Here is a 12,368-nt window from a genome sequence, read left to right as displayed (position 1 = left end):
TCTCAGTCCATTAGGAGTGTGGGATATACTCTATCTTACAACTCTTTTCACAGTACAGAAGGTTCACACTGGGCCTGACCGATATTAGAGAGAAAAAAAAATCTGATCTGACTTATCGACCGATATCTTTCTTAGATCTATGTTCGATTTGTAGAGATAGATACACACTGATCCCTCAAATGCAGTAATCAAACACTTGTGGAAAACATATATATGCAACACTGCTTCACACTCTGGAGAGTGATAATGATCATTATAATCCATATAGCACCCTCTGCTGGTGAAAGAGAACTGCTCGTTTAATACAATGAAACTCAAATGAAATGATTTTTAACTGGTGAATAAATCCAGTAGTGTCAGCACATATCTGATAAAATAAGCCAATACCAAAAGTCCCTGGAAATGCAAATATCGGCCAACGTTATCGTCTGGCTGATTTATCATTCGGGCTCTCGTTCACACAGAGAACATGATTTTATTGCTGGGCAACAGTCACATAATCTGCAGCCACTGAGGTCTAACCTGTTAGATTTTCTTCAGGTTTTTGAGCCACATTGAATCCCAAATGCTTTACGTGAATCATGCACGGCCACATTATGAAAGCAACACACCTAATAGACCGAACAAAGCCTCTTGTTTAACAGCTTTACAGTTCTTGTGCACAATACCCAGAGGAAGCTTTCTGAATATTAGAGGATGATGGGTACTTGTGATGCAGCTGTAAATTTGAGGCTGTCAGAAGTCAAGCCTCTATAATAGATGCAAAGTCTGCAAAGGTGCAAATCTAAAACTTTAAAAGAAAAATACACCTTAACACCTATTCAACATTTCAATTACTACAACTCCTATTTTACATTGCACACAGAGACAGTCATTTACAGAAGAGATCTGTAATGATGACAGGCCATTATGGGTACATTTTAAAAGGGAAAAGCTCTGTATGTATGTATTGCTGATTTTGGTATTGACAAAGTCCAACAGAATGTACAATTTCTAGGATGGTATTCTGTATCAGCGCAAGGAAATAAGTCTGCTTCCCTGCGCTCGACACATCACCATACGAGAGAGGGAGGAGAGAGAGAGAGAGAGAGAGAGAGAGAGAGCTGTTTACATCGTGAGCCAGACCTCAGATAATAGTCATCAAGCTGCATCACCGAGAAAACAGCTGTATGAATTCAGAGACAGCTCGTATCAGTTTGAGCTTTTACGCACAGAATTAATTTGACGCACAGGTGAACTTCATTTGCATCGAGCACAACCCCAAAAGTCAACTAAAAGACTCTTTATTTCCTACCACTCCTCGTTTCTTTAACATTATTGCCCGAGCTGAACAGGTTGTAAGAACCATGTCCAGGAAGAAGACAGGGAAAAGCAAAGGGAGTTCCAAGAGCCCAAAGGCGTCGCCGAGCAGCAGCAGCAGCAGCAGAGACAGCGGGAGGATGGCGAAGGGGTTGGCCGCCGCTGCAGCCCCGACCTCCGGACTGGTCTATCCCTGCAGACCGTCCCTCGGCACCAGCGGAGAGTTTTATGACATCGCGTTCAAGGTGAGCTGAGATTTCAGGCTGGACCATTCCTCTGTGACACAGCAGCCAATTTAAAACCCTTGAATAAGAACATTAGTGTGTGATTCTTGTTTGGTTTTTCGAAGTTGAAAGTCAATATTTGCTCTCTTTCTTTAACATTTTCCAGGAGTTGTTGTGTTATCAGTTGTCACTCTGATATTTGTCTTTTCAGGTCAACATTTAACTTCGTATCTTGTAGTTTTCATTTTGGAAGTTAGTTTAGTTGGAAGTGTTTGAGTCCTTTTTTGCTTCATATGTTGAAATTTGACACATTTTTCCACAGTCACGATTTCGTTTATTGTCTAATCACTATTTGCAATATCAATTTGACTGGTCTATTTTCCGTTTCACAGTGCACATCTTTTCATTATCATGTTTTTCTTGCATTAGCAAAACTGGCTTCTATATTGTCATCTGATTGAAAGCAGTAAGATATAGTGTGGATTAACAGTGAGTAACGAGAACCTTTGAGCAAGCTTTAAAGAACATTTCATTTAAACACTTGTAGTGTTGCACTTGCACTGTAGCACTACCAATAATATATTTTTTTAATTTGTGTAAATTCGTCCTCAGTTTTTATGTTTCTATGAAATGTGTCTCTGCTCTAGTCCATGCAAATATAAAGTTGAAGACTACAGTATATTGGAAAACAAGAACATTGTAGGTCTGTGTAATAACATTGAATAATGGTGGGGGGAAGTTTCTATTATTTATGAAATTGTCACGAGTTGTTCTTATGTTTTGTATTTTGTTTATTTCAGTGTTTAGAATACATTTCCTGTTTTATGTTGTCTGTCTTCCTTCATGTTGCTTGTTTCCATTTTTATTGCTTTATTTCAGAGTTTAGCCTTTAGCGTTTCCTGTTTTATTTTATAATATTCTTATCCTCGTGTTTCTCTATGGGTGAATTCGAATTGTCATTTTTGCTCAGGAAGCTTCCTAACTGAGTGAAATGACCCGGAAGCATTTAAGTGTCGGCCATGATAAGAGCTGTTTGAATTCTCTAAAAGCTAAGGAAAGGTGGGCTTTATAACCTCCTTCAGCATAGGATACACTGGACCGTCCTTTACCAAAGGAGATGAGATAGTGCCGTCCCACAATTCCTTGCGGCCGCAACATTTAAAGCGAGTCGTGCATCCGACCGTTCACGAACATTAACGATGATCGTAAAGTGACGCAGATCACAAGATAAGAGACATTTTTATCCAGATGATGTTTTATTCAACATATTTCATTCACTTAAGAATGTTTTGTGCAGTTGTACATTTGTATGCATAAAACATTATGTATATCTTACATAAATGTAACAATTAATTTCATAGGCTATTTATTTTGATATTGATTTCTGAGTGGACAGGAAGCTGATTGTTTCACTTTTGTTACTCGTAGCCTGGCGTTTATTCCTTTTCTTTCAATTCCAACCTTTTGATTATTAGGATTATTTCACTGGTAAGAAGGCACAGGGGAAAGATTTTTAGATGCGCTTTTTGTAGTACATTTTCGAAAAAATTGTCGTTTCACAACGGCAGACCCACGTCATTAACCTCCGCCGTCGCATAATTACGTGGCCTAGTGGAAATGTGGTCGGATTCTAAGAGCAACGCGATCGCCTTTCCCTAAGTCCTTTATGACTTCTCCTAACATCTTTCCTTAACCTCATGACCTTTTCCCCGGGGTTAAGGTAAAGTGGATAGTGAAAGGAGATAGGAGGGACAATCCAAATCCACTCTGTGTCCTTGGGTGCGTTCGAATTGTCCCTCCTATCTCCTTTCACTATCCACTTTACCTTAACCCCGGGGAAAACGTCATGAGGTTAAGGAAAGATGTTAGGAGAAGTCATAAAGGACTTAGGGAAAGGCGATCTCGTTGCTCTGACAATCCGACCACATTTCCACTTTACGATCATCGTTAATGTTAGTGAACGGTCGGATGCGCGAGTTGCTTTAAATGTTGAGGCCGAAAGGAATTGTGGGGCGTCATATCTCATGATGGTCCAGTGTATCCTATGCTGAAGGAGGTTATAAAGGTTTGATTACTGTTTGAATTCTCTAAAAGCTAAGGAAAGGTGGGCTTTATAACCTCCTTCAGCATAGGATACACTGGACCATCCTTTACCAAAGGAGATGAGATATGCCGTCCCACAATTCCTTTCGGCCGCAACATTTAAAGTGAGTCGCGCATCCGACCGTTCACGAACATTAACGATGATCATGTAGGCTAAGGGATAAAAAGATAAGAGACATTTTTATCCAGATGATGTTTTATTCAACATATTTGATTCACTTAAGAATGTTTTGTGCAGTTGTACATTTGTATGCTTAAAACATTATGTGTAGGCTATATCTTGCATAAATGTAACAATTAATTTACTATTTTTATATTTACTTTGACGTTGATTTATGAGTGGACAGGAAGCTGATGGTTTCACTTTTCTTACTTGTAGCCAGGTAGTCTATATTGCTTTTATTTCAATCCCAACCTTGTGGTAATTAGGATTATTTCACTGGTAAGAAGGTACAGGGGAAAGTTTTTTAGATGATCTTTTAGTAGTCCATTTTCGGAACATTGTAGTTTCAACACGGCAGACCCACGTCATTAACCTCCGCCGGCCCGTCGCATTGAATGACGTCGCCTAGTGGAAATGTGGTCGGATTGTCAGAGCAACGCGATCGCCTTTCCTTAAGTCCTTTATGAATTCTCCTAACATCTTTCCTTAACCTCATGACCTTTTCCCCGGGGTTAAGGTAAAGTGGATAGCGAAAGGAGATAGGAGGGACAATTCGAACGCACCCTGGGGGTTTTAACGACTCCAGGCGGAACTAGGTCAACGACTCAGCTAACTGCTCCCATGTGACCGTCCTTGATCATCAGCGTGCTAATGATCCACAGAGGCTCATATTTCTAGCTCTGTCCACTCGCGCTCTGATTAGAAGTGAAAAAGCCTTTTGAAGGAGAGGTGAAACGTCTTAAAGATCTTCAACCAGGCACATTTGAATTATTATTGTGTGTGACAGGTGGTACTTTGTTCCCAGATTAACACATGTCTCTATGACAGACCCTTGTTGTAATAGTTCACCTTCACAGATCAATATCCTCTTAAATCCTATCAGTTTTAATTGAGGTTTGTGTTGTCTGGTGGGAAGCATCTCTCTGTCCCACTGGTCTGCACAATCAGTTTTCCCCAAATGGAGTGTAACACTGTTTGCTCTAAGAAACTACACTGTGTACAGGTATGTATATTTGTGCAGTCTTTTTATGTTTGTGTGCTGTGTTGCATCACCTTAACTTCTGTGTACTGTTAAATACATTTTCACCTGAGTTCTTTTGTTCCCCAAACTCGAAGTACCCTCCCAGACAGAAACAAAAAGCTTTTTAATTGCATCATATAGCCTAGCTCATTCTCCTTCTGTCTGTGTGGGTCACAGGTGATGCTGGTGGGGGATTCAGGCGTTGGGAAGACCTGTCTGCTGGTTCGCTTCAAAGATGGAGCCTTTCTAGCAGGGAGCTTTATCTCCACGGTCGGCATCGACTTCAGGGTAAGCACGCATATACTCAAGGAAGGGTGAATGTAGTCAAAATAAAATGTTATCCTTTTGGGCCCAACATATTTGAGAAATGTAGTTCTCACACCCAGTATTGACCAATCACCAAGCCTTAAGTTCTTCCACTGCTCTAGGGCCTGACTGATGAGATTTTTGGGGGCGATACTGATTTCAGGGGGAGAAAAAAAAATCGGATACCAAAATATTGACCGATATCTTTCTTAGATCTTCCATCTGTAGATACAGAGAAACCAGAGGAAAATAATCAGTATATATGCATCACTGCTTGACACTCTGGAGGGTGATAATGTTGGTGGGATGTGCTAATATCGGCCGATATTATCGGCTGACCAATTAATCGGTCGGGTTCTATATATTTTTCAATGAATAGTATGGCAGAATAAAAAATAATCATAATCATAGCGAGTACTTAAATACAGAAAGAGGTTCACGAAAGCAAGTTTCTAATTTTCGGCTGGACACTATTGCCTCCGCTAGCTGCAATGAAAATGTGTGCTAAAATATTTTTTTCGATCTTGCTAGCTTATGCATACAGTACACGTTTTTGGCTGATTTCATCACATTTCAAACAATTGGATCAATTCATCAATCAATTCTAAAACTGAAACATAGAGCACTCACTTTAAGCCACAGTTTAACCCTTCCCAAGTTCTTTCTAACAGAACCAGATAGAAACACAGACCCAAAATGCAGACTCACACAAGGCAGAGTTCAGTAAAAACAGAGTTTAATAAACAGTCCAGGTAGATGCACAGTAATTAGAGGAGCTAACAAATCCAAAATCGGAAATAAAAACGTTCACTGGGAAAAAAAAAGCCTCGAATGATGGACACACACAGGAACATATTACGAACTGGCAATATGAAGGATGACACACTGGGATTAAATACACAGAGAATCAGGGGATAATGAGACACAGATGAGCACAATCAAGGCGGTGGAGTACAAGGTGGGAAAGCACGAGGAGCAGCATCTGAAAGGTAAGGAAAGCAAATCAAGATCCGCACACCAAGAAGCTCCCGTTTGAAGGATTTATTAAGTTACGATTCAAGCAAACATGCTCTTCCTCTGACTTGAAGGTGTAATTTGTGAGTTGCCTTCTAAAATACATTATAGACACACACGTGACCCAACACAGCTGAAATTCATTGTTTACCAATCAGGCACTAAAAAAATGTTTTACATTGTCATAATTGCATGAAGTTAATTCTGAATAGAAAATATTCACTGTAGAATCCATACGCAGAGAACAAAAATGATCAATACATGTAAATACCTGCGGAAAAATATATCCAGATCTATAGGAATATAATTAGCAAAAAACATGTAAAGCTGTTTACATGAAGGTCATATTATAATTCTGCAGGATCTGAAAGACAGAGACACAGGTATGTACAGTAAAACAGGAAATGACAAAATACGAACATAAATGAGAGAAAAAACATGACCTCAAGTCACTTGACGGGTTGTGTCACTTTCCATCTCTTTTTTCTTTTTGCTCAATTGACAAGCTTGACACTTCTACATACCTTTAATGTTATGTGCCGGGCTTCTTCTTTTCAAAAAGAAGGGACCACAAGAGTTAAGGATTCTGCTGTTAGAACTATTAAAGCCATACTGGAACCTCTGGATGGATTAGATATGGCTTATAGACACTGACCAATAGGATTATAGTCTTATAATTAAACATGCTGTGTTGACTGAGCCTCTTTAATCTTTTTGTCTAAAAAGTGTGGCTTTTTCCTCTTCTGATAAAAACTGGATCGAATGAATGCCTTGCTCACTAAAGTTAACCTTGTTGATACAGCATATCCTTCTGTAATGTCCGCCTCTTCAAGCTTTGCTCCCTGACAACTGAAATCTAATACAAATCTGAGACACACTGTGGCAACAGTAACAAAGGTAGAAAATAATATTATACCCCCATTCCTAACAAGCACATATTTGTAGTGACAGTATGACACCTGTGAACATTAAATGACATGAAACACTGTGCAGAAAATCCCACACAAAGGAGAAAGGCTTTTTCCTTTAACCTGCATCTCAAATGCTCATTTGACTTTTTCTAAGTCATACCTGTTTCTGCTGTGTGTGAAGGTGTATCTTAATGAAGGAGGTTACATTCTACTATTACAAAACTCAATACTGCAGTTCACCAGGATGTCTCAGGATGTCTAGTAATTAACAACCCAGCACAAATAGGGGGCACCGTTGTGTGTTTTGTTAACACCAAAACACAGTGCATGTAATTACAGTGTTTTTTATACCCTGGAATCAGAAGTCTTTGGTTGCTCTTTCACCTGATTCCACTCCTGAGAACACAGTCTCTGAGGTAACATTTATGCTAGCAATAGTGGAAAAAGTCAGCAGCAATGTTGCAATGAAAGCTGCTTTCCTGCAACAGTAAATAAAAAATAAGCCACTGTTGTAATGATACAGGGTCAGCAGAAATGTGTTTTGGACTAAAGAAAAAAATAAGTTTAGTATTATTGCTCTACCATGGTACAGTCTTAAATTTTACATGAGGTGACACTATGAGCACAATATCAGGTTATGTTATTTATTGTGTTTTTTTAAATCACACCATTTACCTTGGTTAACCCTGGTTATCACGTAATAGTGGTCTTTTTCTTTGTATGTAAATACTCGTACATGTTCTGAATATTATTGCAATCACATCAGCACTTACACATGCTTAATAATAATTTATACTTTCTTAATCCCGCGAGGGGAAATTCAGTTTTACACTCTGTTTAATGAACATGCTACACACACATAATGAAATACACACACACATGCACAAACAGGATCCTATAGACATGCACTAATGGACTAACCTCTGCAGCTACGAGGCCAATTTCTAGACTTGGTCCGTGCTGGGACTTGAACCAGCGACCCTCCAGGTCCCTACAGACTGAGCTACTGCCGCCCCAATATATAGTATAATATAATAGGGCTTCTTGACAATGACATCATGCATTGCCATGTCGGTTGTTGCTCAGTGTTAGATAGATAGATAGATAGATAGATAGATAGATAGATACTTTATTGATCCCGAGGGAAATTCAAAGAGAGTGTTAGAGTCAATCGTCTCTCAACTGGAAGGTCTCAACTGGTTCGATTCCCAGCTCCTAGGGTCAGGAAAGACAGACATTAAGTGACACACAGGCAGTAAAACTATCCCTGATTAACGGCCAAGGACAAAGGAAACGTTGAAATAAAGTTTACACGGTTACGTTTGACTGAAACAATGAAAAGAGAACTCATTTGAAAGAATTCAAAAACCCCGATGACTGTCCTAGAAACTTTAAAGCTCAATTAAAAAATGTTACATCTACTCTGGGTTTGTTTAAAAAAAAGAAAAACACTTCACCAGATTCCAGCGAGCACACACACGCAGAAGAAGTTGTATGATGCAAAGTGTGTATGTTCATGTGTGTTGACTGACTAAGTAATGCTGTTTGGCTACGGCCTTATCTCAGTGCAACACCGCCTCTCAATAGTCTAGTGGAGGCAATGCCACACACACACACACACACACACACACACACACACACACACACACACATGCTGTATATGCACACGAGTAAACAGGAAAGCAATGAACTGCATGGCTGCACATACAGAAAGACTTTCTGATGCCCAAGACACCGTTTTCATTTTCTGGATTTTTAAAGTTCACATGCTCCACATCGACACGTCCACTCACATCTTCTGGTTTTTAATCTTTATCTTTTACTTCCCTTCCACTTCACACCCTTAATATTCCATTTTCAGGAAGTACGACAAACTCCATTTTCTAAATGAATAGAGGCGGGGAGGATGAGAAAAAGTAACAACAACCAAGGTATGAAACTGATTTACTCTCTCTCTCTGCGATCCAACATTAAGAAAACAGCTGCCTTAAAAAAAATTTAAAAATCCATTTCTATCAAACCCAATCGGCAACCTTCTGGAAAATGAAGCCAATGTGGAAGTGTAAAATTCTGCAGTTTGTCGAGTGTCCGCTTGAGGCTGTCTGCAGATGTACTGGAAGTCACATGCACACCACAGCCGAAAAATCCCTTTTTACAGCATAAATTAACATGTTTACAGTACACAGGTCTGATTAGTTATTGTCATCGTGGGCACACACTGTACGGGGGGTGATTTTTTTTTTTTAATAAACAGCTCCATATAGATTTTATGAACACTACGTGTTATCCATAGTTAGGAATGTAGCTGACATGATTGACAGGTGGGCGTGATGTAACGGTCTGTTGTAAAGCTTAAAACCCGCCTCAGCTCCACACTCAGCCTGTCCTTAGGTTGACTGAAAGGAAGGGTGCATCCCAATCCCAACCCTTAACCCCTTTCACTATCCTCTTTACCTGAACCCCGGGGAAAACGTCATGAGGTTAAGGAAAGATGTTAGGACTTAGGGAAAGGCGACCGCCTTGTTTTGACAGTCCGACTGCATTTCCACTAGACGATGTAATTATGCAACGGCGGATTTTAATGACGTGGGCCTGCTGTGGTGAAACTACAATTTTCCGAAAATGGATTACTAAAAGCGCATCTAAAAGACTTTCCCCTGTGCCTTCTTACCGGTGAAAGGTTTGAATTTAAATAAAAGGAAAAGAGGCTACCAGTAACAAAAGTGAAACTGAAAGACTGTCACATTGAGAATGGTTGCTCACGCTCACCTTCCTGTCCACTCATAAATCAACATGAATCCAAAGTAAGTATGATTGTATGAAATGAATTGTTACATTTTTGCAAGATATACATAATGTTTCAGGGATACACATGTACAACTGCACAAAGCATTCTGAAGTGAATTAAATACGTTGAATAAAACATCTGGCTAATGTCTCTGATCCCTTTTTCTTGAATGACAGAGTGCTCTGTTTTTTGGTGATAATAATCAGATAATATGGTTCTGCATAATATCGCTATGACTGATACAGGCTGTGCATGTGTAATGAGACAAAATAGTTGATTCCTGAAAGAAATATCAGATAATCAAGGGCTCAACACTACCACACTCAATGATTGGCCAATAACCATCTACCCAGCTGAGTGGTATGTATCCAGATGAGCCAATTATCAATTACTGGACTATAAAAGGGCAGCTGGGGAGTTTAGTTACAAAGCAAAATGGAAAATGAAGGAGTTGCTGCTGTATGGTCCGCCATGCAGCAAAAACCAACGAATGATCAGAAGGAGGAGGGTGCGACTGCGGAGGCTCATGGCTTTGTGTGCACAAATGGTAAGAGGATGTTAATATGGGTTTAGACCATAGATCAGAGCATGCTTCAATTGAACATACAATCAAAGCATAATTTAAACTAATCCTGCATATCTAATGTGTTCCTATGTACAATATAGGAATTGTGTTTTTTATAATGCATCATAAGGTTTCAAAATGAAAAGAAGACAGGAAAAAACACACTTGTATGTACTGACACTTTATTTTGTCCTTTACAGGAGAGGAGAAACATCTACTGGCTGGCACATGGGTTGTCTTACACTGTTGTCAAAGTCAACCGTCTTTGACGTTGTGCATCGGATATGTGACTTCCCACCTGGAAGAAGTTGTCCACTTTCCAACCCTCGCACAGTGTGCTGGAGTAAGCAATGGCTTCCAACACCTAGCCAACAGCCCAGCCTTCAGCCGCTGTGTGGGAGCCATTGATGGATGCCACATCCGAATCAAGGCTCCCCATGGTCCTCATGCACCAGATTACCTGAACAGGAAACTGTTCCACTCAGTCCAGCTGCAGGCGATCTGTGACAGCACTGGAACATTTCTGGACGTTTTTGTGGGCTACCCTCGATTCAGTCCACGACACCAGGGTGCTGCGAAATAGTCCAGCGTTTGTCAGGGGCTGTCACACACCAGCTGGTTATTTCATCGTTGGGGATGGGCGGAATCTGTGTCACCCTCATTACCCCATACTGTGAACCAGTGAGGGGAAGAGTGGAGGTGCGCTATAATGCTCACCATGCCAGAGGGCGATGCATCATAGAGAAGGCACGGGGGCGAGGGATCTTCTTCAAAGCCCTGGAAGTGGATCACACCTTTGCTCCGAATGTTGTGGCAGCGTGTGCAATGCTCCATAACATCTGCCTCACTGCTGGGGACATCTTGGAGCCGGCAGAGGAAGAGGATCCTGTGCCTCCACCGCCACCTGTACAAGGGGATGAGAATGGGGGTCAGCATTTCAGGGACAGGCTGGCAGCACATGCATCAGCCCCAAACCAATTACCCCCCCCCCCACTGCAGGATCAAGACTATTTTTTATTTTTTTAGGGTAATGTTTGGGTTTCTGGTTACATTTTCTATCAATTCTGAAATTGATTTGCACTAATGTTATTTCCCCTGTTTTCCTTTTCTTTCAGTTTGACATAATGGCTTGAGCTGCCTGTCTTTCCTTTGTTTGGGCTGTCTAATTGAGAGTTTTTGGTGAGTATGTATTGGTGTCAGGTTTTACCCTCCTGATGGATGGCTGCAGAACTTTACATTTGACGTCATTCAATTAACACAACAGGACTAATTTAGTTTGTAAATTTGTTCAATTTTTTTATTTTTCCCTAGTTCGCTCAGGAATCGCTCATTCTGCTCAAGGAGAGCAGCATTGGCGGCGTCATCTTTTTTTGTCCTGCTCTCTCATGAAGGCCAACATGCCCCCCACTCCTCTCCTGCCCTTTTGGTGGGAGGCTTGGAGCGGGTGGAGGGCACTGACTCCTCATCATGTGGCAGGCTGGAGGGATGAGGAGGAGGATGAAACCTCGGTTGAAGTCTGGTCGTGGTTTGGCACCAGGCATGAGGCAATGGGAGTGGGAGGCTGAATGGAAGGCCTTTCCCCCAGAGCCTCATGCATGGCATCAAACCACGGCCAAGTCGCTGCTGTTGCCTCACCACTGTCCGTGCCCGTTTTGCTGGGGGGGATTCTTCAACTCCTATTAACATCATGGAGAAAAGAATGTTACTGAAAGGGCCACAGTGACCAAAAGGCCTTATGGAATAGTTACAAGCCATTCAACATGTCCCTGTAGTTTCTATGAGCTTTGTACAGCACTTCATAAATAAAAGTATTATTATAAACATTGTGTCTACTCATAATTGCTTTTGCCTCAAATGTTGAAAATTAATCAAATGTGTAATGTTAGATACGTAATTTCCATAAGACTGTTTTAAAGGGGTCATATTATGCTTTTATATGCTCTTTAGTGTGTTTTCCAAGTGTCCTGTGCATGT

The 12,368-nt window shown here is 40.7% G+C and overlaps 1 protein-coding gene across 1 annotated transcript in view; it reads left to right on the top strand.

The window, feature by feature from the left end:
• The first annotated feature begins 1,086 nt into the window (after positions 1–1,086).
• Positions 1,087–12,368, top strand: part of LOC132955319 (ras-related protein Rab-26-like) — a 36,780-nt gene continuing 25,498 nt past the window's right edge. Inside the window, exons 1-2 of the mRNA XM_061028122.1 lie at positions 1,087–1,544; positions 4,988–5,098. Of these exons, the coding sequence (XP_060884105.1) occupies positions 1,347–1,544; positions 4,988–5,098 (309 nt within the window). The 5' untranslated portion in view covers positions 1,087–1,346. The remainder of the gene's footprint in view (positions 1,545–4,987; positions 5,099–12,368) is intronic.

This window comes from Labrus mixtus, chromosome 21 (genome assembly GCF_963584025.1).
Source record: "Labrus mixtus chromosome 21, fLabMix1.1, whole genome shotgun sequence".
In the NCBI taxonomy this organism is placed as follows: domain Eukaryota; kingdom Metazoa; phylum Chordata; class Actinopteri; order Labriformes; family Labridae; genus Labrus; species Labrus mixtus.
Note: the sequence above shows the minus strand (reverse complement) of the source record. Positions and strands in the feature narration are given on the sequence as shown.